The sequence below is a fragment of the Diadema antillarum genome, unplaced genomic scaffold (genome assembly GCF_040938485.1).
Source record: "Diadema antillarum isolate AM-2024a unplaced genomic scaffold, OU_Dant_1.0 scf00000044, whole genome shotgun sequence".
Classification (NCBI taxonomy): Eukaryota; Metazoa; Echinodermata; class Echinoidea; order Diadematoida; family Diadematidae; genus Diadema; species Diadema antillarum.
This window is the reverse complement of record NW_027270933.1, coordinates 886038-909470: the sequence shown is the minus strand read 5'-3', so window position 1 is coordinate 909470 and position 23433 is coordinate 886038. Positions and strand designations below refer to the sequence as shown.

General features: G+C 38.9%; 1 protein-coding gene across 2 annotated transcripts; it reads right to left on the bottom strand.

Annotated features, from left to right (window-relative positions):
* Window positions 1-3691: 3691 nt before the first annotated feature.
* LOC139713921 (abl interactor 2-like) lies at window positions 3692-23072 on the bottom strand. 2 transcript variants are annotated; one of them, XM_071625644.1, is made up of 6 exons: window positions 22905-23072; window positions 19431-19598; window positions 16601-17513; window positions 11672-11797; window positions 10598-10636; window positions 3692-5602 (listed from the first exon to the last, which is right to left on the bottom strand). In XM_071625644.1, the coding sequence occupies exons 1-6, from the start codon at window positions 23019-23021 to the stop codon at window positions 5439-5441; spliced, it is 1527 nt and encodes a 508-aa protein (XP_071481745.1). In that variant the 5' UTR covers window positions 23022-23072; the 3' UTR covers window positions 3692-5438. The 2 variants fall into 2 exon arrangements, with proteins under 2 accessions (XP_071481745.1, XP_071481753.1); XM_071625652.1 differs by lacking the exon at window positions 10598-10636.
* Window positions 23073-23433: the final 361 nt, after the last annotated feature.

Here is a 23433-nt window from a genome sequence, read left to right as displayed (position 1 = left end):
TGTCATATCAGTGGTTTCTTGTTATCTCAAATAGTTAAAACCTGAATCTCCGTCTCAACTAAAACTATACCATCCCTATAATAATCATAACGGTCTAGATACCCAGTGCACATCAGTTCCGGGTTGCCTTTCGACCTCTAATTGCACTTTGAACTGCTTCATTCATCACGGAAAGCAAGATGCGACATATTGATCCCAGACGTAATACAGATTTCATCGAGGTCTTAACGCAAATACAGCTTTATTCCGAGATGCACAAAAATGGACGTCTCACACTTGGTAAGGAACATCACATCATTTCAGCTGTTTCATGATACTTGTCTCTACATATTGGAGAGTGATACTCGCATACTGATATTTCATATTCCATACTGTACGTTTGACAAACATCGGAGGCATTTTCCACACAGATTGAAACCACTGGATGAGAAAAATTGGCAAACCACAAACAATCAATTACAGTGGAAGCATGTCAGAACACGGACTGCAGCAGTAATCACATTTAAGCCCTGTTTCTAACCAAACCATACAAAACAGAAACCAACAAAATGCGAACGAGTAGGATAGAAAAAGTTAGCTGAAAGGTTGGAAAATACCATGTACATTGATTTAATCAACACATTCGACCACGCTAATCAACGTACTTGGTTGGAACACAAACAAATGCACTGTGTGGCATCAGCAAATTCTGCGTTCACACTTGCTGGTTTAACAAAAATAAAACGAACAAACGCTCTCTCGTAATCTGATACATAAAGAGATGTTATCAGCAATAATAACTGTCTGGATCATGATCATAAGTGACAATTTCTCCATTTTGCCATAACATTACCACAGTATATGTTTGTGATATTTTTTTTTACTATGCTATATCTTTTCCGTCAGTAAATAAGCGTACAAAATAAAGATACTGTTCATTTCGACAGAAAAGTGTAACCATATTCCCACTGGTTTAACACCACTGCTAAAATCATTCTTCATAGATTGTATTTATTTACATGAGATTTACTTGTCTCATAACTGGATTAAACAACATTGATCAGATTGAAATGAAGGGTGAAAAGCATCTCCAGAAGATACAAAACGAAACAAAAACAAAAAAAAATCAAACCTGGCTCCCTTTAACACAGAATGCTGGGGTTACTTTGTTATCAGGTTTGAATTTAGAAAGGTAATTTTCAGTTTCTGATTGAGCATTGAAACCAGAAGAGCAATACAGGATTACACAATCTGTACTTTAATTGCAATAATACGTGTAACCAAATACACCTGTACCCAGTCATTTCTCATTTTCAGTCAGGCAGAAACCTAACCATGCTAGCATTGGGTACTTCACCTTACAATCCATTTGAGAAGCAAAGTACAATTGTATCTTTTATTTCATTTCCGCATCAGTACAGTGATTTTGTTTCAAGCACATGTGATCATAACATGACTTAGCTTTCACACGTAAAATGGAGATACGCGGTTGTTAATTGTGAACAAGCTTTGCCTTCACTTTCAACTGATTTTGTTTCAAGCTAAAGAGATCATAACACGACGTGGCTTTCAGACTAAAATTGATGATATTATAATTGTTATTACTTGTGAACATATTTGCCTTCACTTGCAGTTGCCATCATTATCTGCTACTTGGAAATTGTGTAGATGCATAATTCAGGGACATATTTTACAGGGGAAAGCCTCATTTCAAAAAAAAGAAAGAAAGAAAGAAAAGAAATAAAAGGGGCATAGATACGATGAATGAACAGATAAGCATGATAAATGTAACAGTACTTGAGCAAAACTCAAAATTACATGTATTATGCACGCACAAACCTGTTTGATTGTTTTCTCCTTTCTTTAGCAGTACAGCTGTATTGAATTATGAGCTCAAATAAATCGCTGTATAGATCTCAAATTTTATCACATCAAAGTCACAACTGAATTGCATTGACACAACTGTGTTGTGTAGTATATGAAATCAAATGATTTGCCAAACTGTTCTGTTCTGCACTGACACAGAGAACAGAATTACAAAAATGGGAAATAGATAAAACAAAACCAAGACTACGAGCGGGAGGGAGATGATTAGGGAGAGACATGGGGGGGGGGGGGTGGGCTCAGAGACAGCAAAAAGGGTGAGGGGGGAAGAGCGGGAAGGTGAAGAGGGGGATACATTCCCTATAGTATGTGAATAGTATAGGTTTCTTTCTGTCTGATGAACACATCGGAACCTGTTATTCAGATACCTCCTTCCAAACTACACAAAACTAAAAAAGAAGAAACATATATATGGATGACTGTGTTCCCCTATGTGCTCTAAGAACACATTCTACTTCCCGCTAATCCCTTATAACTTATCTGAAATTTTGGTGGCCTTAAAATGAAATGTAGTCGCCCATAATAAAAGGAACCATGACAATCCTTTTTTAATCTTAAGTGCCTCATCAGGCCGCCAAAAGATAGCCTCTTTAAAGGGTCAGACATCAATTCTAAGTGGTCTGGGCCACCACTGATGCCAAGTCCTGCCTCAACACATGTATCATTCATTTCACATTAAGACTGAAAAAAGTAAAATAGTCATTACACAAAACAACTAGAAGTGAGTGAGCAACTGCTTTCAGTATCTATTTTGAAACACTCATCTAATGTAAATTACCACTTGAAATATTTCTGTGGTGTGAAAATAAGTGATTTTATTTCTACAAATGCCACTGCATGATCATTGCTTCTTTGTTGTCTTGATACATGTTGGGTTTATCTGATTGTAAATATCTGATGCTATGTTTGCAACAATATCATAAACAAACTTGAAGCAATTAATGGAGTTAGATATATGGGTAGTTTTCTTACAGAGTACTAAGATTGTTTTTTATGCTTGGTTGAAAGTATATTTTCTTTACGCAGTAATTTCTTTTATCACTGGTCAAGGCCCCCACTTATCACATGCATAGATCTACAAATCCACTTGGCATACACCATACAACACCTAAACTTGGATGTACATTCTTCATCCATATATGATGTCAAGAATCTACAAAAGATATTGAGTTTTGATCCTATATACACTATGACAATCTTGTACAATGAAAAACAGAACATGTAAATATCATAGGTATACCACATAACCATATCTCAATATATACATTCAAACTGTGGATGAGAACAAACTATGCACAAATCAAACCAAAACTCACCAATTACATGTACGATATCTTTTTCCTCTTCAGGGTAAAATTCAATACTGTCTACACAATGTCATGCAATACCATTATATACACAACAAATTATTGGTAATCAATCTCCAGCCTCTGGATATGGGGCAAACAGTATGTAGCTAATATTATTAAGGCAAGTATGAGTTCTAACATATTTACTCCTCGGTCCAGAGCAGTAGAGGGAACACATATCCACAAATTAACGCCTTGCAGGGTAGCTATTAACGACATATAATCAGGCCATGCGGTTGCGGACACATTGTTCAGCAAATGATATACAGAATGAGGAAAAATAGAACACTGTAGTAGCCTCTTCATAGTATGTAGTAGTAGTAGTAGTAGCTATTGTTGTTGTAGTAGCAAGTAGTAGTGGTAAACATACAACCTGTTGTAGTAGTAGTAGTAATAGTAGTTTACTCAATGGACTATGTACACAATCTGTTTAATTATCTTTAAAAGTTACGAGATATTACAGGCAAGGAATACTGGGTACATCACTCTCTCTTTTTTTTTTCTCCAAATCACTAGATGGTTGAAAGGCCATGCAGCACATTTCACCTGCACTTTCATCAGTCTTATATATATATGTCTGCATACATGTATATGTAGGGAGTGCTTTGAGATATGTGGCACTATGCTAATAGTTCATTCAGGAATGACAATTAGGATAACTGACGAGAATAGAATTTCACTATAATAAAAAGAACTAGAAATGTTGCTATGGCGACTGATGCCTCCGCCATAATGCATGATTCTCCCAATAGGAGTATGGTACAATGTCTTCACAATGTGTGATGACAGTTTCACATGACTGGCAAAATACTGAAATGACAGGTTTGTCAGAAATATCTTGAATGTTCACTTTCCTTGAACTAGGTTTGCTATAATTGTCGAAGAGTGCAGGTACATGTATTTGGGGAATTGAGGATTTTTACTTGACTTCTAACCGACCCTTTTCTAAGTTTATGCATTTAGTAATTTTCAAGGTATGAAGAAAGAGTGTAATTACAGTATAAGATACATATATTTTTTTTGCATTCAAGCTTGGCCTTTGACCCTTAATCTTTGACCTTTGACCTTCTGGCTGGAAATTTCCCAGAGAATCTCCATTAGGTAATACATGTATACATCAAGTTTTAAGAATAATAATGCAAGCATTGCATATACTAGTATATGACAGAAATAGTAAAATTTTGAGGATTTGACCTTGACCTTTGACCACCTGACTATTGACCCACGATTCCTACATTCCCTAGATAATCCCTGCCAGTCAGTAAATGCATATGTACCAATTTCCATGAAGATACATTGAACCATTTGTGAGAAAAGTGAAATTGTAACATTTTCACCTAACCTTTGACCTTTTGACCTTTGACCTTATATGACACGAAACTCTTTCTGGAGAATCTTTATGTAGTAGTACATGTCTACACTAAGTTTCAAGAAAATATTGTTGGGCATTGCATGGATATGGGGAAATAGCAACATTTTTAGCATTTGACCGTGACCTTTTGACCTTTGACCTCTTGCCAATGTCACTAAAATCTACTCAACTAATTGCCCCATCATACATCATCCTTGGACCAAGTTTGGTGAAAGCTGCTTCATCCAGTTTTGAGTTATCATGCAAACAGATAAATTTCAGGGTTTGACCTTGATCTTTGACCTTTGACCTCTGTCCAATTTCACTCAAAAACTAATCAAGTAATTGTCCCATCATACATCATCCTCGGACAAAGTTTGGTGAAATTTACTTGATCCAGTCTTGAGTTATCGCGTAATCGGATACAATTTCATGATTTGACCTTGACCTTTGACCTTTGGCCTTCGGCCGATTTTACCCAAAATCTAATCAAGTAATTGCCCCATCATACTTTATACTTGGACTAAGTTTAGTAAAATTCCAGTCAATGTTACTCAAGTTATCGCGTAAACGAATGCGGAAGGACGTACGGACGTACGGACGTACTGACGGACAACCCGAAAACATAATGCCTCCGGCACCACTTCGTGGCGGAGGCATAAAAACAGAAATAGATAAAAAAGTGAATCATTTGAAGTGGTATGCAACAAAGGGGTGTACCTTAACCCTTCACATAGGGAATGTCCTTAGCATTGAGTGGAAAACTACACTGTATACAACAATTAAGTTGATGCCAAGCACTGCTGGGGGAAAAAAAATGACCCTTTTCAAGTACACTTCTCAGATGACACCATTACGTGCAGGTCAGCAGCTGACTACGGGCAGAGTTCCACGTAGTTACCAGGAAAGAGTCCAGTTTGACCGTTGGAGATGCCCTCGTACCAGCCATCCTCATTCTTCTTCAGGACGTAGATGATAGCGCCCTCTTCGAACGTCAGTTCATCCTCCCGGTCCGCAGCGTAGTCGTAGACAGCCACAACTGGAGGAAAGTGGGATGGGATAAAGAGTGATGTCAGGGAAATGAGATAGCACCGAGGTGTAGGGTGTTTGCATCACTCAATTAGTGATAAAGTGAGTTAACCCTATGAGGATGGACTGATTTTGCGACAACACACATTTCCAATAGACACCTGTCCGAGTATACTCGGGACTCGTTCTCAACGAATATATGGTCTCTTTATCGAGGGTAGGCTTTTCTGTGTTATCACTGCTCTACCAGAGGGCCCTGTCATTATCATTGCCCTAGCGCTGTCAGGTATCCATTTATGTGTCTGGGTCAAGAGGGACACGATGGGTAAAACCAGCTTGTCCAAGGATGTAGGCACGTGATGAGATTTGAACTCGGGACCTCCGATTGCAAGTTAAGAGTCTTATCCACCATGCCACAGTGCCCCCACAGACAAGGCCATGGCAGTATGACTCTATCTCATTTAGAAGGGAAAGAATAGAAAAGAAACACCTCAGACACTACATGTATCCATTATATGAAATAACTGATTATGTTGTACTAAGACAGACACATGTTTTTGAAAATACATGTACTTGAATCTGACCAGGATAGGATACGAGGATCATCCTCCAGTTTCATTTAATCCCTCATTTTTTCCCCTCTTACTGGAGATCAACCACACTCACTTTCTTTCACAGTACATGTACTCAGAAACTGTACCACCACACGTCAGAGATATTTCAAGTAAAATACCCGCTGTGTAAACATATAGAATAGGAAGCAACACCACCTGCGTGTGAGGACCGGAGTATGGCAGCCATACATTATTTTTTGTCACCTGTACTATTTCATGAGTGTAAGAATATCTCTGGGTACAAAAATGCCAAGTGTAAATGCTGTTGGAGCAGACCAATGAAGGGGGGGGGGGATGTGATGCAATAATCAATACCTTTGAAAACGAGCACATTGCAGCATTAATTTATGAATATACAGCTTATAATTTTTTTTTTCCACTTTTCTTAAAAAGAAGTGATGAAGACAGTGCTACAGCTTTGATATTGCATGTCATGGGGTATAAAGACTGAAATGTATCCTACATTTTGGCATTCTGGATGGTGAAAGCTGAGGAGCAGAGGGCTCACAATGAACAAAAGCCATGTAAGATTCTGTCAGACACAGACCAAATTACAGTGTAGCAACTCTCCATATTATTATCACTGAGAGAGTATGGTGAATATACAAGTTGTATAATTGTGTGTCAGAAAGATACAAAGTACATGCATGAGTGAACATTGGGGTTATACTGACTTCAGACACAAATAAGAGAAAGAAAGAAAAACAAGAGACCCGCGGGTCTAGCGCTCACCTGAGTATCGCAAGTTCACCTTTCACGCAGTCACTAATCTAAATTATTCACAGCTCTACCAAAATTTGACCAGGCATTCTCAAGTAGAAGATGTAAATGTACAATAAGGGCCCAAAGTTTTTAAGATCCCTTAATTTGGGGGGATTGGGGCCCCCTGGGGCCCTCTGGGTGGGGCATGGTGCCCATTTTTATAAATTGAGATCCTGACCCCCTAGGGATGCTACCTAGCTGCCAAGTTTGACGAAAATACATCATGAGGTTTTCAGGAAAGAGATGAAAATGTACAATTCAGGCCCCCATTTGTACCTTCCAATCCAACCCCCCCCCCCCCCCGCCCCCAAGAGGGGCACCCCTGGATCTCCTATGAACAAACTTGAAACTACAGTCATTAATGTACTCACTCAGAATATTATCTTAGCTCTATAACTTCTGATTCTAGAGAAGATTTTTAAAGATTCCTTCATTTTGCGGGTTTGGGCCCCCCTGGGGGCCCCCTGGGTGGGACATGGTGCCCATTTTAACAAATTGAGATCCTAAACCCCTAGGGATGCTACCTGCCAAGTTTGGTGAAAATGGGTCATGGGGTTCTCAAGAAGAAGATAAAAATGTACAATTTAGGCCCCATTAGGACCCCTCCCCTGGGTCCCAAGGGGGGCACCCCTGATTCTGCCATGAACAAACTTGAAACTACAGTCATCAATGTACAAACTCATAGTATTAACTTAGCTCTATCACTTCTGGTTCTAGAGAAGAAGAATTTTACAGATTTCTTAATTTTGGGGTGTTTGGGCCCCCTGGGGGCCCCCTGGGTGGGGCATGGTGCCTATTTTTAATAACAAATTGAGTTCCTAACCCCCTAGGGATGCTACCTGCCAAGTTTGGTGAAAATGGGTCATGGGGTTCTCAAGAAGAAGATGAAAATGTACAATTTAGGCCCCATTAGAACCCCTCCCCACCCCCCTCCCCTGGGTCCCAAGGGGGGCACCCCTGATTCTGCCATGAACAAACGTGAAACTACAGTCATCAATGTACTAACTTATAGTATTAACTTAGCTCTATCACTTCTGGTTCTAGAGAAGAAGATTTTTACAGATTCCTTACTTGAGGGGGGGGGGGTTTGGGTAAGGCATGGTGCCCATTTTAACAAATTGAGTTCCTAACCCCCTAGGAATGCTACCTGCCAAGTTTGATGAAAATCGGTCTTGGGGTTTTCAAGAAGAAGATGAAAATGTAAAAAGTTTACGCACGACGCACGACGCACGACGCACGACGCACGCCGGACGAAGGGCGATCGCAATAGCTCACCTGAGCCTTTGGCTCAGGTGAGCTAAAAATAGGGGAAGAGATGGAACATGAGTGATAATATATTTCAATGAAATTGAATGTGATGTAAAGAGTTTGCCTGATATATCACACTCATGTCATTTTTTTTTTTAAAGAAGAAGATATTTGATACAAGTTGAAATGTTCATTAACCACACATACTTCATACTCTAGAAACACATTAACAAAAACACACACAGACACACACATTCTGTGCACATATTGATGGTATGCCTTTCAAAAGCTTGCAAACATTGCACTATCATCATCACTGATGAATACTGGCCGGTTGCCACTTGTGTTACCAATATCAAGCCAGGATGGATATGAATTCTTCTTTCATGGAGTTTACTTTTGCTCTTAATTGTTGAAAAGTTGCAATGTTATGTCATGATTATATTTATTTGTACTCTTAGGTATTCTAACATGGATGAAACAGATGTATACAGGTTGTATTTTTCATCAACTATACAATGGTATGAATACAAACAGCAAAGTTCTTGGAATGTCACATCAAAGCATGGACAGGCAGTGAGACAGATATGAACAATAGATAGATACAATTTTGTAGATGAGCAAGGACAGGGGATTTTTCTTTTTTTTTTCATACACAGTATGTTTCAGGGCACATCTTGAATGTGACAAAAAATGTTTATGATTCTAAATCTTAAATGTGATTATTGCCACAGACACAAGAAGATGTAATTAATGCAGAAGAAATGTTATGATAGCAGTTGTCACCTTTCACTGAATCATGACTACTGTATAGCATGGTAAACTCACAACAGAGCACAACTACATGTACATACAGTTGTAGAATATTGCACTATCTTTGCATTTTGTTCTTCAGAAACACTCTGAATATATGAATAAGTTTCTTTGCCGTTATGTACATGCATATTGCATTCATGTACTCTAGCTTCTTGAAAGTCTGAAAACTAAAATGAGAGCTACAATATTACTGTTAAAGAAAACTAATCTCCATCTGCCAATATTTTGGTACTTAACTTGTATCTGGGGCTCAGCATGAAGCAAGCATATTCATGTCTTACTGCTTCAAAGCAAAATCTTCCACCCATTTCAACATGAAACTGAGTATGTAGCATGTATTGTGAAGTCAGACACGGAGACAAAAGTTGTGCATAATCACACACAGCAAATTATGACTAGGAAAAGACAAACTTTACTTTACAAATTACATCAGATGTGAAAATAACAAATAAAAATAAATGAATAAAAAAAAATTAATAGTACTAACTCCTTTTACGAAGATTATGTAAGGTTAGCAAGTTTAATGTATTAGACTTCACACATATCTCATTGATTATTCTCCACGTCGCAATCCCCTGATGGAGCAGATACAATTTTTATCCAGAGCTATTGATTCTTAAGTCTTAATTCATCAGAGATTCGTCTCAGGAATACGTGGGGTAACATTCGAGAGTAACATCTCAGTTTTGTCCTTCCCGAGGTTGGAAGGACGAAATGTGGACAATTTCAACTCTGAACATCTATTTATAAATGCTCCATATGCCTATCTTGAACATATGAATCATTTGTCAGGTACATGAAGTAACTCACACACTTTGACAGCTGGACAGGAGATAGAGTAGTAGGTGCAAAAAGAACAGCACTCATCCAGAGGAATGTGTTAGGTGATTTGTGAAACATTGCATTCTGGTCTATCCCTGTTTTGAAAATGCTTGTGAATCTTACGCTTAGGCTTTCAATTGTTTGATGCCAACTTCAGACAGACAAGATTTGGCAGATATCATGATAATTTACAAATAAACCACTATGCTAAAGGGCAATTCCTGCAACTTTATCAAAAGACCTATCTTCACACATTCTGTGGCAATGAAAACTTTGTAAGTAATTCACTCACAGCAAAATAATAATGAATTAGTTTAGATTAAGAAGTGTTTGAATATATTCAATCTTTAAAAAAAAAAGTGTATTGTCAGATTTTGATCTGTTTGAACAATGACAGTTTGAAAAGCTACACCATCTAAATATAATCTTTCACTTGTTTTAAGGGGACTTATTCAGGGGTGTGCATTAGATTTAACACACCAAACCAGCTGAAAAGTCTGCTCTGTTCAGTTGGTTTTTCCCAGTCTGTGACAGTTTCATGACATTGATATTATATGGAGTGAAAAGTTCATTACAAGAGGAAATGGCCATGGTGCCAAAGGGTAAACAAGAGATTGTGACAAAATGAGTCAAGCGTAGAGATTGTAGAGTGACGCCCTTTATGACAGGGTTTGATGTATGACAGAAATTGTGGTGATCGGGAAGAAAATGTAAATCAGTGACAGAAAAGGGGGCTACTATACCTGTCTCAAGAAATGTTTCAGGAACAAATTGGCTCTCTTCTATGAAAGCACCAATTGCAAGAACCAGACAAGAGAGTTTTTTAGATCAATTTCACACACACAAATATATTCTTTCTATTATCTCCAAAGAAAACAATAGTCAGCAGAAATGTTCTCTAACATCTACAAACCAATAAAGATAATGAGATTGTTACAAGGCTTGAAACTGTATGAGAAGGTGTTTCAAACCCTCCATGGTTTGTACAGCTGTACATCTGTGTTTTAAAATTGCACTAGCATCTCACACTTGCTGTGCTGAATTATAATTTCAAGTCAAATGCAACTTCTGTTGCACACTGTATGATTAAAAATCACTCTGATTTCACATTGTACATGTAGTATCTGCAACAATATACCTTGGCACGATATATCTCATCTGAGCTTTGTTGTGTAACTTTCAAGAAATGGATCTTTTTTCATAATGATGTAGAAAAAGGCTGCACAGCACAAGTAAACGAAAAATCTAAACAAAAGGATCACCTGCATATATCTGGCTAAACCTAACCACTTTGAAAGCTACAGGGCCCCATTTCATAAAAGATGTTAGGATGACAACTCTTGCTGGAATGACAACTTTCCACAGCAAACAGCCAATCAGGAAGCTGTATTCTTGTCATTACCATGACAATAGTCATTCCAGCAAAGAGTTGTCATCAAATAAACTCTTTATGAAATGGGGCCCAGATTTCATTATTTGGTTGAATTCCAGTCTCAAACTTCATTCATTCATCCATCTATCTTCTTGTATGCCATTTTCACTATCATTATTATTTCCCTTTTTTTTTTTTCTTTTTTTGTTGTTGCAAATGGTAGCATTGTTTTACCTTCAACAATTATCTTTGCACATGACTTGGGCGCTGTGGTTTACAAGGCACACATTATGCTCTAAAATCCTTTCAGATCATGTCCTTATTTGGGAACCAAAAGGGCATTAACTCTTTATATTTTCATTCATATTAATGCCGTATGCTTCAGAGCAACTAAATCTTTCCACCCTAGCGTAATCTTATTCTGAAGGTGGTCAGTTTCCCTCACCTTTCTCGATATACGACTGGGGCACAAACTGGTCATCCTCTGCTGCCTCAAAGACCGGGGGTGGTGGCATGACGGCGCTGTCGTGGACATACGGGTTTTGATCCATCGGTGGTGGAGGAAGATCACCTGGTAGGAGAATGAATGATGAGGAAAACTTGCACAGACAACTGAAATCATGAAAGGCATCTCATATCTCACTAACCTTTATACCTGCTGCCCCTGAAACAGAGTGCAAGTAAATTATTTTCTTCTTTTTTGTGGGGTAAGGGGGGGGGGGGAGGAGGCAAATTAGCAAGTTTTCATATTTGAGCAAGATTATTGAAGGCACTAGCAGTTTTGAAGGTTCATTACAAATGAGCTTAAAGCAAAATATTTGGGTGAAGGCAGTTGTTTACCCACAGTCACTTTGATCATCCTAATTTGTAATTGTGACCTGTCTAAGACTGCATCAAATACTTTGGGTGTTTGGGTTTCAGTTTTCTTTTCTTTCTTGCAACAGATCCATGAAAAGTTATAATTTGATAAAAGTTATTGTAGCTGTAGAAAATAGATAAGAAGGTGAGCTTGTCAGATATTTGTAAATTGTTATGAAAACCTGTCATAGAAATGAGAGAAGCAATATCCTGCATCTTATCCATACTGCGAGTGTTCAATATCACAGGCACCACATTAATGTAGTACTGAGTAAATATTTCTACATAGATAAAATATCTACGTTAACGGGGTTATCTTCCACATGCAAAACCGTGCTCCTTGTTACACTTTACACTGTATTGATTAAGAATGAGTCAACAAACTAACAAAAAAATCAATGACAAAAAATTTGAGGGCATCCTACACATACACGAATAAGAGATACAGGGCAAGTCCAAGATAACACGCGCGTTACGTATGGGACATTCAGAGACTTTTATGACCTGAAAAATAGTGTTAATGGCTTTTGATCATATTAAACTTTATCATGGTGATTGATATCTAGGAGAAGTATAATCATGCAAAAAATGGAGAAAAATGACCTTCACAATTATATTCTAGAAGAGAAAATATGTGCCGTTACGTATGGGACCAGAAAAATTTTGTTTTTTTGAACATTTTTTTCAACCTCAAAACTCTCTGAAAGTATTTCATTCTACAACTTGTAACTCACTGTGATGAAAGTCACAACACTCAAGATTATCACAAGTAAGTTTCGTGTCATTAGGCAAAAAACTCTAATTACGGGTTCTAATTAAAGACAGACATGACGTGTTACGTATGGGACAGTTACGTATGGGACAGTTTGTCCCCCATTCATTTAGTGTGTGAAGAACCATGTTTATGGGTATTTTGCATGATTATTGAAGTAAAATCAGTTGAAACTACTCAAATACTGATCCAGATTGTCAAGGAAACAATATTCCCCAAATATTCACCATCCTAATCATATTCAATCATATTTTTATATTTTTATGACCAACCTGAGTATGCATGCCCTTTGTCCCCCATTCGTTTAGTGTGTGGAGAGACATGTTTATGGGTATTTTGCAAAATAATTTTGCAAAATACCCATAAACAAATTTTTGCATAATTATTGAAATGGAATCAGTTGAAACTACTCAAATACTGATCCAGATTGACAAGGGAACAATATTCCCCAAATATTTACCATCATAATCATACAATTTGTATTTAATCATAATTCTATATTTTTATGACCAACCTGAGTATGTATGCCCTATTTTTATCAGGATAGTTACTACTGAAAAATTGAATAGTTTAAAGTGTTTACTTCCATTGATGAAGGGCGGTTTGCCATTTCATTTCAATAAAAAACAACTTGACACAAGAAATATTAATTTTTATAAATAAGCAATACCTGCTGCGTGGAACCCCAGTGATCGAGTAGATATATAATGTCTGTCTAGCAGTCAGGTCATTGATTCGAGTCACACCTCAGTGTATGTATACCCATGGATTTTGTCGTGGCTATTATTGAAACCTGAAGAAGGACAATTTGTGTATCACTTGCAATAAAAATAAAAAAAAATCATTGTACTTTATATTTTTTTAATATTTATATCACAACCATTTCAAATTGGATCTCCATCACTAAACTTTGAATTCCTCTAGTCTTAGAATTGTATGCTCTTTAGTAATTCATATAATTGGTGTCCAATCATCTCATTAAATGTTGAAAACTGAATCCCCCATTTCTACAAAAAACTATACCATCCCTTTAATGCTGATTTTTCATTGTGTATTTTGCCATTTTCCCCTCCCCTTTCTGAAAATTGTTCAGTCAAGTACATGTATTGTTTAAAGTGTCTATAACTCAAAAAGTAGCTACAATGTTGGGATGCTTTCTTCAGAATGATTGACCATTTGTGTACTGAGAGACCTTCCCAGCTAGCTACATGCATTCACATGCATTATGTATGAGGATGTCCCATCCGTAACGCATTTGTCCCATACGTAACATTATTTCAATGCCTAATAAAAAATATTCCTTTTACAGTTTTTTCTTTTTTCTATGGTATTTAATTTCTCTAAACAATAAATTAGAACTTTCCAAAAGGGCATTAATATAACCTTAGCAATTTCAGAAAAAGGACATCTCATGATAGGACACGAGCTAATTTGCATAATCATATGCATAATCCCTAAATTTTCATACGAAGTTAAACTATTTGATGAACTTCTTATGTCCACATATTAATCAAAAATCATTTGCTTTCCTTTGAATTAATATGAATTTTTATAAATGTCCCATACGTAACGCTGTGTTTCACATTTATGCAAATGAAGCCCTTGAAATTTGCATAAATTTACGTAATATAATTTTTTCCTCCATGGAAATCAAAACTTCAACTCATAAGCTTCAAAATGATACCAAACATGTCAATATTGAGCAAAGATGAAATTTTGCCTTCTGAGGGGACCTTATCTTGGACTTGCCCTACACTGTGTACAATACATAGAAAACACTTCATGGAGAAACCAGTTACCAAACTAACTATTCAAACAAACAAGGAGGTAATAAGCATTGAAATAACAGCCCAAAGTAACAACTTTTGAGGGTGGAGGAGCTTGATTATTTATTTGAAAGTTGGGGTCCCTCTTGATTACAAAGACCATTACCGCACATACAATTGTAAATGTTAAAAAAGTGCTTCGTTTCCACCCCTACCCCCCCCCCCCTTACCTCCGCCAAGGGAGGAGGTTATGTTTTCATTACCGTTGGTTTGTTTGTTTGTTTGTTTGTTTGTTAGTTTGTTAGTTTGTTAGTTTGTTTGTCCTTGTACAAAATAACTCAAAAAGTAGTTAACGGATTTGGATGAAACTTACAGGAAAGATTGAGAATGACACAAGTAATAAACAATTAAATTTTGGTAGTGATCTGAGAATTTTTGGGGAATTTATGAAGGATTTTTGATATTTTGACAGGTAGGATCAATGAACTTCGGAGTTCAAGCTGCATATTTTTGAGGTTTTCAAATGCGCACTAAAGTGCATGCTCCAGTTTCTGCAGCTTGGCGAGGTGCGCCGCTCAGCTGAGGGTTTATGACGTAACAAAGGCTTCTACAGTATATTGGGAAATCGGGCGATTTTCAGCATGTATACATGTACCTATGGGTGTGGAAATCATTGATCTCTATGGAAGAGCTCAAAGAGCTTTTCCCCACTTGTGGAGAGGAGGAAAATCTCTTTGGGAAGAGCAAGATCATCGGTGGAAAGTAGTTGCTTGGCGGAGGTCTGTGCTCTCAGAGTGCTTTTCTAGTTGCGTTTGTAACATTTAATTACCAAAACAATACCACATTCCATTTTCACTGTATTAAACTAGAATTATCACTGAAGGTGATTAATACCCCCACCCCTAGTGTCGCTTTATAGTATGTGATGCCATGAGGGCAATGACTTTAATACCAAGTTTGTGCACTTGTCGAATTGGAAACAGAATAATTTCAGTTTACTGTACAATTACAGAGTTGACACTGAGTTCCACAAGGTTTGGGTAAAAAGTGTGGTTACCATGGCAATGCATCGTCTGATACAAACACAAGGGAAATTTTGCATATCTACACTGAAAGACCATCATACACACCAAATTTCACCTTCATAGATTAAATGGTTCAATTTGATACAAAAATGAGTGGTTACCATGGCAACACATTTTTCTTATATGAACACATTGGTGTCTTGCATAACTACACCTCCCGATCATCATACATACTAAATTTGACCTTAATTGCTTGATTGATGTGGAAGTTATTCAATCCACAAGGTTTTGGTAAAATTATGGTTACCATAGCAACGCTTTTGTCCGACAAATACAAAAATTATGTGTTCCACATCTATGCCTCAAGGCCATAATGCCTACCAAATTTGATTTCAATTGCTTAAAAACTGTGGAAGTTGTTCACTCCACAAGATTTCGAAGAAAACATGCGGTTACCATGGCAACGCTTTGTCAAGTACAAACACAAAGAGTGTCTTGCATAACTACACCTATAGATCATCATAGAAACCAATTTTGAAATTGAATGCTTAAATACTATGGAAGTTATTCAATCCACAAGGTTTTGGTAAAATTATGGTTACCATGGCAACGCATTGTCCGACAAACACAAAAAACATGTCTTGCACATCTATACCTCAATATCATCATTTACCCTAAGTTTCATTTAAATTGCTTCAAGACTGTAGGAGGAGTTCGCAACGCAAGATTTTGCAACAGACCGACCGCCCGACCCCCCGCCCGACCAACATCACGGTGATTCCTATATACCCCCTTCACACTACATGTGGCGGGGGTATAATGAGAAATTTCCTATGGATACATTATGATGCATACAACTGCATACAATGATAACTGGAGATCCATATTAAAAAGTCTTTTTGTATTAAAGCTACATCATAATGGCCAGAGTTAGATTGAAGTCTGATACATACCTCCTATGTCTGCAGGTGGAGGGGGGAGGCCAATCTCACCATAAGGGTTAATTGAGTTACGCTGCTGGTCCATGCCACTTGCTGGGCCATGGCTAATAGCTTGGCTCAGCTGAGAAGCAAAGTCCATTGGTGGCTGAGGCTGCTCTGGCTGAGAGGGGGGAGGAGGAGGTGCTGGTGCAGGTGCAGGTGGGATCATACTTCCCATGGGGGGTGCTGGGGGTGCAGGGGGGCCCATGTGTGGAGGTTGCGGCTCCATGCCGGGGGGTGGTGGTGGAGGTGCACCAGGTGCCATGCCCGGTGCCATGCCCGGTGCCATGCCTGGTGCCATTCCTGGTGCCATGCCTGGTGGCATGTGGCCTGGTGGCATGTTGCCCATAGGCATGTTTGGAGGTGGCGGTGGTGCCCCAGGCATCCCTGGTCCGGGAGGAGCCGGAGGTGCCGCGGGCCCTGGTGCTGCCTGCATGTAGGCTGGAAGAGGCTGCCTGTCCCTAGTTGGTGCTCCCTGGGCAGGGTCACGAGGACCAACTCTACCAATGGACATATACTGTGGAGGCACCATGGGTGCCACTGGTGGGTGGTTGGGAATCTTGCGCCGTGTGCTGGAGTACTGTGATTCTGGCACAGTTCCCGGCTGGTAAATCGGAAGTGCCTCATATGCCCCACCGCTGTTAGATGTGGAGGTGCTCACTTGTGAGTCAGTGCGAGATCTACCTGAACCTGTGGATGGAGAGCTGAGTTTAAGACCATGGCCAATGTCATCCAGGACACTGTAGTCAATGGGGGTGGACTTGTACTTCATTTGCTTCTCTGGGTTGGCTGGCGTGATGACCTTGTGTGTGCGAGGACAGTTCTTGTTGGTGGTTAACACGCCTATTTCCCTTCGGGCAACTTTTTCCTTGTGGATGGCTACGTTCTGCAATGGCATTACATTTGGAAAGAGGGAGAGAGAGAAGGAAGAAGAGGAAGACAGAGGGGAAGACAAAACAAGAAAAAAAGAATCTGTTGATAACCACACTCAAGAAACATAACATGCTCAAGTTTATACGGATTAATACATTGCCCCTGAGAAATACTGTAAGTCTATGTTGCTATAAATACAGACTGAAATCATTCATCAATTACTGCCCTGTTTTGTTTAGAATTTACCATGATATGAAAGTATAATTTGTTGTGTTTTAATGCCAGTACAATCAGATGTAAAAAAAAAAAACCTGTCAGAACATATACTGTCTCTTCTGCTACTTTATCCATTCTACTGATTTACACCTGCAAATTATAAACAACAGGGGAATAAAATGACTGCATACTTAATGGCAACATCCACACAGATAAAAAAAAAGATCTTCATACGAGGACCTTTAAAATAAAAAGAAGGAAAAAATGCTTCCTTGAGCATAGCACAATTTCAGGTAAGCCAAGAAAGAGAGCGAGAGAGAAAAAAAAGTGTACCTACAGCGGGGCTGGACACTTTAACTGTTTCTTTGGTGACCTGTTTGGGCCACTAAGATCTTTAAATCTGAAATCTTGGTGGCCCTAAAAAGAAGTGTAGTGGCCCAGAATAAACGGAAACATAACAATCCATTTTGGATCTTAGGTGCTCGAACCATCAATTTTTTTGTGGCCCTGGGCCACCATTCATATCAAGCCCTGCTTAAAGGGATTGTACAGTTCTGGTTGAGACCTAATTTCAGGTTTCTAACATTTTTAGATGAGATAATGAGAAATCTCTTATAAAATATGAAAGAGCATGTAATTCTATGAGGAATTCAACGTTTATTTGATAAAAATTGGTTTTGAAATGGCTGAGATATCCAAAAAAGAGTGATTCTAATAAAGTGTGGGACCCACACTTTGTAACGATCGCTTTGTTTTACTTTGTTTTTGGATGTTTCAGTTATTCCAAACCCGATTTTCATCAAATAAATTTTGAATTCCTTTTAAAATGGTATGCTCTGTGCTATATCATAAGTGTTTTCTTGGTATCTCGCAAAAATTTAAAAGCCCAATTCTCATCTCCACCAATACTGTACTATCCCTTTAAAGGCACATGGTCCCAGTGGTTTAGTCGAATGCGTACGCAGGCGCACAGCGCAAGTTTCCTATAGAGACCTATGCTATCGACTCCTCTTTAGCACTTACGCTTTGACCCATTTCCCAGAGTCCGAAGAAGTCCGATCCACTGTAGTCAGTGGTCCGATCACAGTTCGGCTCATGATTCGGCTGAGGGGGATGACAGCTTTGGCAAACTTCTTTTGTGATGTCATACTAAGAAGCACAGATATGCACGCACCCTGGCATTACTACAGACTGCATGATGCGCAGAGAAGACAATGAAGGCAATGTTACCTAGCAACACCTACATGTTTTACTCTTGATGACAGCTCAACTTCGGCAATCTTCGTATCAATGTTAACGGTGATCGGCACTATCATTCAACAGCGCCCTCTACACTACCGGGACTACTGTGTGCGCCTTTATAAGTACTGTATACGCCATATATTTCGCGAGTCTAAATTTTCGCGAATAGGGACTTCACGACAATTTCGCGAGTGGTTGAATTCGCGATTGTGGAGTCCTGTACTGAACGGAGAATTTATATGCGTACGTCACATTCATATCGGCATTAGAGTCAATATTTTCGCGTGTTTTTAATTTCGCGAATAGCAACTGACTCGCGAAATTCGCGAAAATAAAAACCTCGTGAAATATTCGGCGTATACAGTAAGCTTCTGGCTAGACTTTACCATGGAATGAATGATGTAAAAGGGAGAAGAACAGAACCATGACACAGAGATACAATGACACAACAGCTCTCTCTCTCCAAACAAACCTGCGCTATGTGATTGATGCTGGATTCCATGTTGGCCAGCTGCGTGGCCTGGAGGTCCAACATCTGGAGCATACTGGTGGCCAGCGTGTTGATCTGGTATGCCACACTTGCCAGAGACTGGGTGGTGAAGTTCTTGGTCTCCTCGAGGGCTCTCCTCTTGTCGGTAGCCTGTAGTCAGTAATGGCATGGTGTAAATACAGAGGTAAAAAGCACAGTCTTAAAAGTAGATGAAGACGGCTGGCTAGCTTACACTGCATTGGTCATGTCAGCATTAAGGAGGTCGTAAACATTTTCTTGCAAAATGCAAATTTTGACTTTACTGTACAAATTGTACCAGCTTGTGTGTTCACCATTGTGCATCATATCTAATACAGTGTACTTAAGATATTATATACTAGTGTATACTAAATTCCTAACACCTCATTCAATTTTTTTGAAATTGTAGGGGAAAAAACAAAAAAGCCAACAAACTGAGAGGTGTATTGGGTGGAACAGTACATGATATGCTAATATATTTTACTTCATCAAAATTTCACATCTCCCAGTACTCCAGTTTTGTATTATTTACCAAAGTTTACAGCATACAATGTATAATACTAGGTGTTGACCAACTATGTGACATTGTAGATGCTCAAGTCAAGAAATGGGAAACAGAATTTATCATTGAATTCTTCAACATCATATATTTCCAACAAGATAACACTGACACCCCATATAGTGTAACCCTGAACGTTTTGAGAAGCCTATTAACAGTATACACAGCCCTGTTGCGGTACAGAAGTCATGACAGGGCTGTATAAACAGGGTCTAAAACACCAGTCTACTCTGTACAAGGACACTGAGTTTGAATTTATCACATCATATTTGTTACCTTAGACCCACTATGTAATACCTAAGCTAAGGATTGGTGTTATCGATATTGATGACATACACAACTTACACCTTACCAAAAATGAAGATTTAATGCTTCACTTTTTTCCGCACAGTAATCACTTATCATGCCATCGGAAGGGTCATTGCAAATGGCTGCTGTGCGCGCTGCAGTACACGTAGTACAAGGTCCGTGCAAAACTTTTAACACACACGGCAAGCTCCTTACAGAGCACTTGCCATTCATGTCAAAGCCATTATTTTGAATAAGTGAAGCGATGGTCAGGCTTTGTGGTTACGCTGTATGCTACATTTACACCATGTTCCCAGCAGCCAAGGCAACCCAGTTTGCCTGAAACATAGAGTGTCGTGCGTAGGTGGGATGTTCTCCTTTTTTTTCCCTCCCTCAGTAGTCTTGTTCATTCAAGCCCTCGTTTCAGTTAACATGTACATGTAGCTATCAAAAGCTGTTTTCACAGCGTCTGAACATGCCAGACCACACATATTTCCCATCGTGTCCCACGATGGACTGCCTCCCAGTTTTGTTATGGCCCAGTACATGCTGTCATGTTTTGTTCAGTTCATTCTGTTTTACTATGGCATTCTACAGTAGGTTTCTCATCAGCACTATGACTGCTGTGGCAACTTTTTTTTGACAGTTTAAAAATCTGACACAGATTTCTAAGCAATTACAGCCTGTCACATTTGCCCATCCCATTCACCTGCATTGTCTATGTGAGTATAATGTAAAATTCATGGCAGAATGTAGACATTTTGAACAGTTTTGAAGCTGTGTTGAGGGTCGTCCTTTAAAAGTGTATGGAAGCATGTCAGACACTGTCTGGTTGGGCTATATGAAGAGCCAAACTTTTGGCACAAGGCACATCATGATTTCTAACATGGGTAGTCATGAGAAGTACAACTGGCTCTGACAACTAATAACTCGGCAAAACCCTTGGTTTAGTCCAAAGCTAAGCTTAAGTTGTATCACTGTTATACATTCAGTGAAATTTTAATCTAGTGAGGCCTCAGAGATAGACTCAGTCCCCTGACAGCAGCTGCTGAAAACATCTCTAGCAAAGGTTGAAACAGTGCCCAGGGAAATAAACATTCAGTATTTGTTTATAGAGTAACGTGCCCAGGTTTGGTACACTTACATGTAAGGGTTTTCGTGCTATAGTCCCAAAATAGATGAAGTCTTGAGTGTAAAGTGGAACATTGTGTATCAATATAATGACATTCTAAATGCATATTTAAGATACAAAAATTATATAAGAAATTTTGCAAAAAAGTTGGTTTTTATGATACCTTCTTTGGTGCCATGTTTGGCACAGCGTGTCCTTGATTGGTACAAACACATGATTTGTATGCGCTGTAATACAATTTCATTCATTTGCACACTTCAACATTATCACCCATAAAAATCATGTAGCTATACCAATCATGACACGGCGCTGTCTGGAGGCAAGGCTGACATTAATTACATACACATCTTTGTGAGCTCACTAGTCATTTGTAATTTGGCTGCTGTTGACTGAACATCATGACCAACTTCACTTGCACAAGAGATGACTATTCACCATTCAGGGCCCAACAACAACTGGTAAATAGCAGTCCAAAATGTGGACTGCCTCTTAACTCACTTGCTAATTTCCAGCTTGAAATCTAGTTTGGCAAAGGTCATGAAGAGCAAAAACTTGTTGTGAAGCTTTACTGCCTTGCTGGTCTTTGCTGCCCTGTTTACTGTGAATTTTAAGAGGTAACAGGCTGCATCTTTCAAACATGACATCCATACAAGGCTATGAATTATTTATTAGCTTCAATGTGTCAGAGAATACTATGCTGTACCAATCATGGCACTGTACCAATCATGGGCTCGTTACTCTAATGCTATTTCTCGAACAGGAAGTGTCTGTGTATGCAACTGGCAGTAGAAATACATGTAGACTATCTAGACCTCAATGTCATTGATCATTTCAATTATCATGTGTGACCAAAACTGGATCATAATGACATTTTGTCAGGAGCTGAAAGATGGGATCCGGGTCCGGATGTGTAAGAATGCCATTCTCATAAACTTGTCACTACAATATGACTTTTTAAGCCATTTCGAAGTCAAACAACTGTGCACAGCCCCCGATAGCCCCGCGACTGCCAAGCAGCAAAAGGGAAAGAGCATACTCAAATTGCATTTCTGTCTCTGGTCTGGCCAAGGAAGTTGGTACCTTGGTTGTCAATCCGCATTCTTCATTGGCTCATTTTGCCCTGCCAACCCTGGCCCTTTTACTTTTTCTATGGTTATTGTTATCAATGCCATTTGTAGTCAAAGTTACGGAGCGGAAACACATCGATTGTTCCAAGCCGTCATGAAAATCTAGCCTTTTACAGTATAATGGAGGATTAGAAATCAGCACACAGCCGAAACCGTCTTTCAGTTCCGGTACAATGGTATGGTTTCGGTAAAACCATCCCTCCCTGGCCGTGTAGAACTCCAGTTGGCTGAGTTGGGTACACAGCGCAGTTCAACTGTGTCACACAATACTCAAAAGATAACGGGTGGGACTACAATATAGGGTTCACAAAGGAAGAGTACTGATGATTTACCTTTAGATAGTTGTCCTCGCAATAATTTGCTACATCTTGAAGATTGTGGTGACTATCCTGCAGGGCCTGCCTCCCTGCAGGGATTTCATTCTCAAATAATAGTTCAAGTGTCGACATTTTGGCAATTTTTTAGCCAAAATCCTCGGTGAGATGCCAAACTTCCGTATTTAGAAGTGGAATTGTGGGATTGCTGGTCAAGGAGTGGCTCAAACTTCCTTGTTTACTAGTCTGCCGTACCAGACCGTGTATAAATTTAAGTGAATTTGATGAAAGATAATAAGCCAATTCGGAGTTAACCCATAGGCACTTTGGTCCAAATAGAGAACAAATATCAGGTAAGATCTTACTGATTGTATTCAAGAATATTATGCTCTAATATCCATCTTCTGTCGCACATGTATGATGCAATACAATGGGGTGGATGAGTGGTTACAGACTAAGGTAATCCATAACGACATGATAGATTACCATTTGCAAACTTAAATACTGATGGTGTATTCTACAATCCACTGTGATTGATTTATTCGTT

Coding starts and splice junctions, on each gene's coding strand:
- LOC139713921 (XM_071625644.1), bottom strand. CDS start 23,021: ATGTCGACACTTGAACTATTATTTGAGAATGAAATCCCTGCAGGGAGG. Junction 17,514..19,430: donor GCATCAATCACATAGCGCAG/GTTTGTTTGGAG, acceptor ATGCCATTGCAG/AACGTAGCCATCCACAAGGA. Junction 5,603..10,597: donor TGAAACATTTCTTGAGACAG/GTATAGTAGCCC, acceptor ACTTTCCTCCAG/TTGTGGCTGTCTACGACTAC.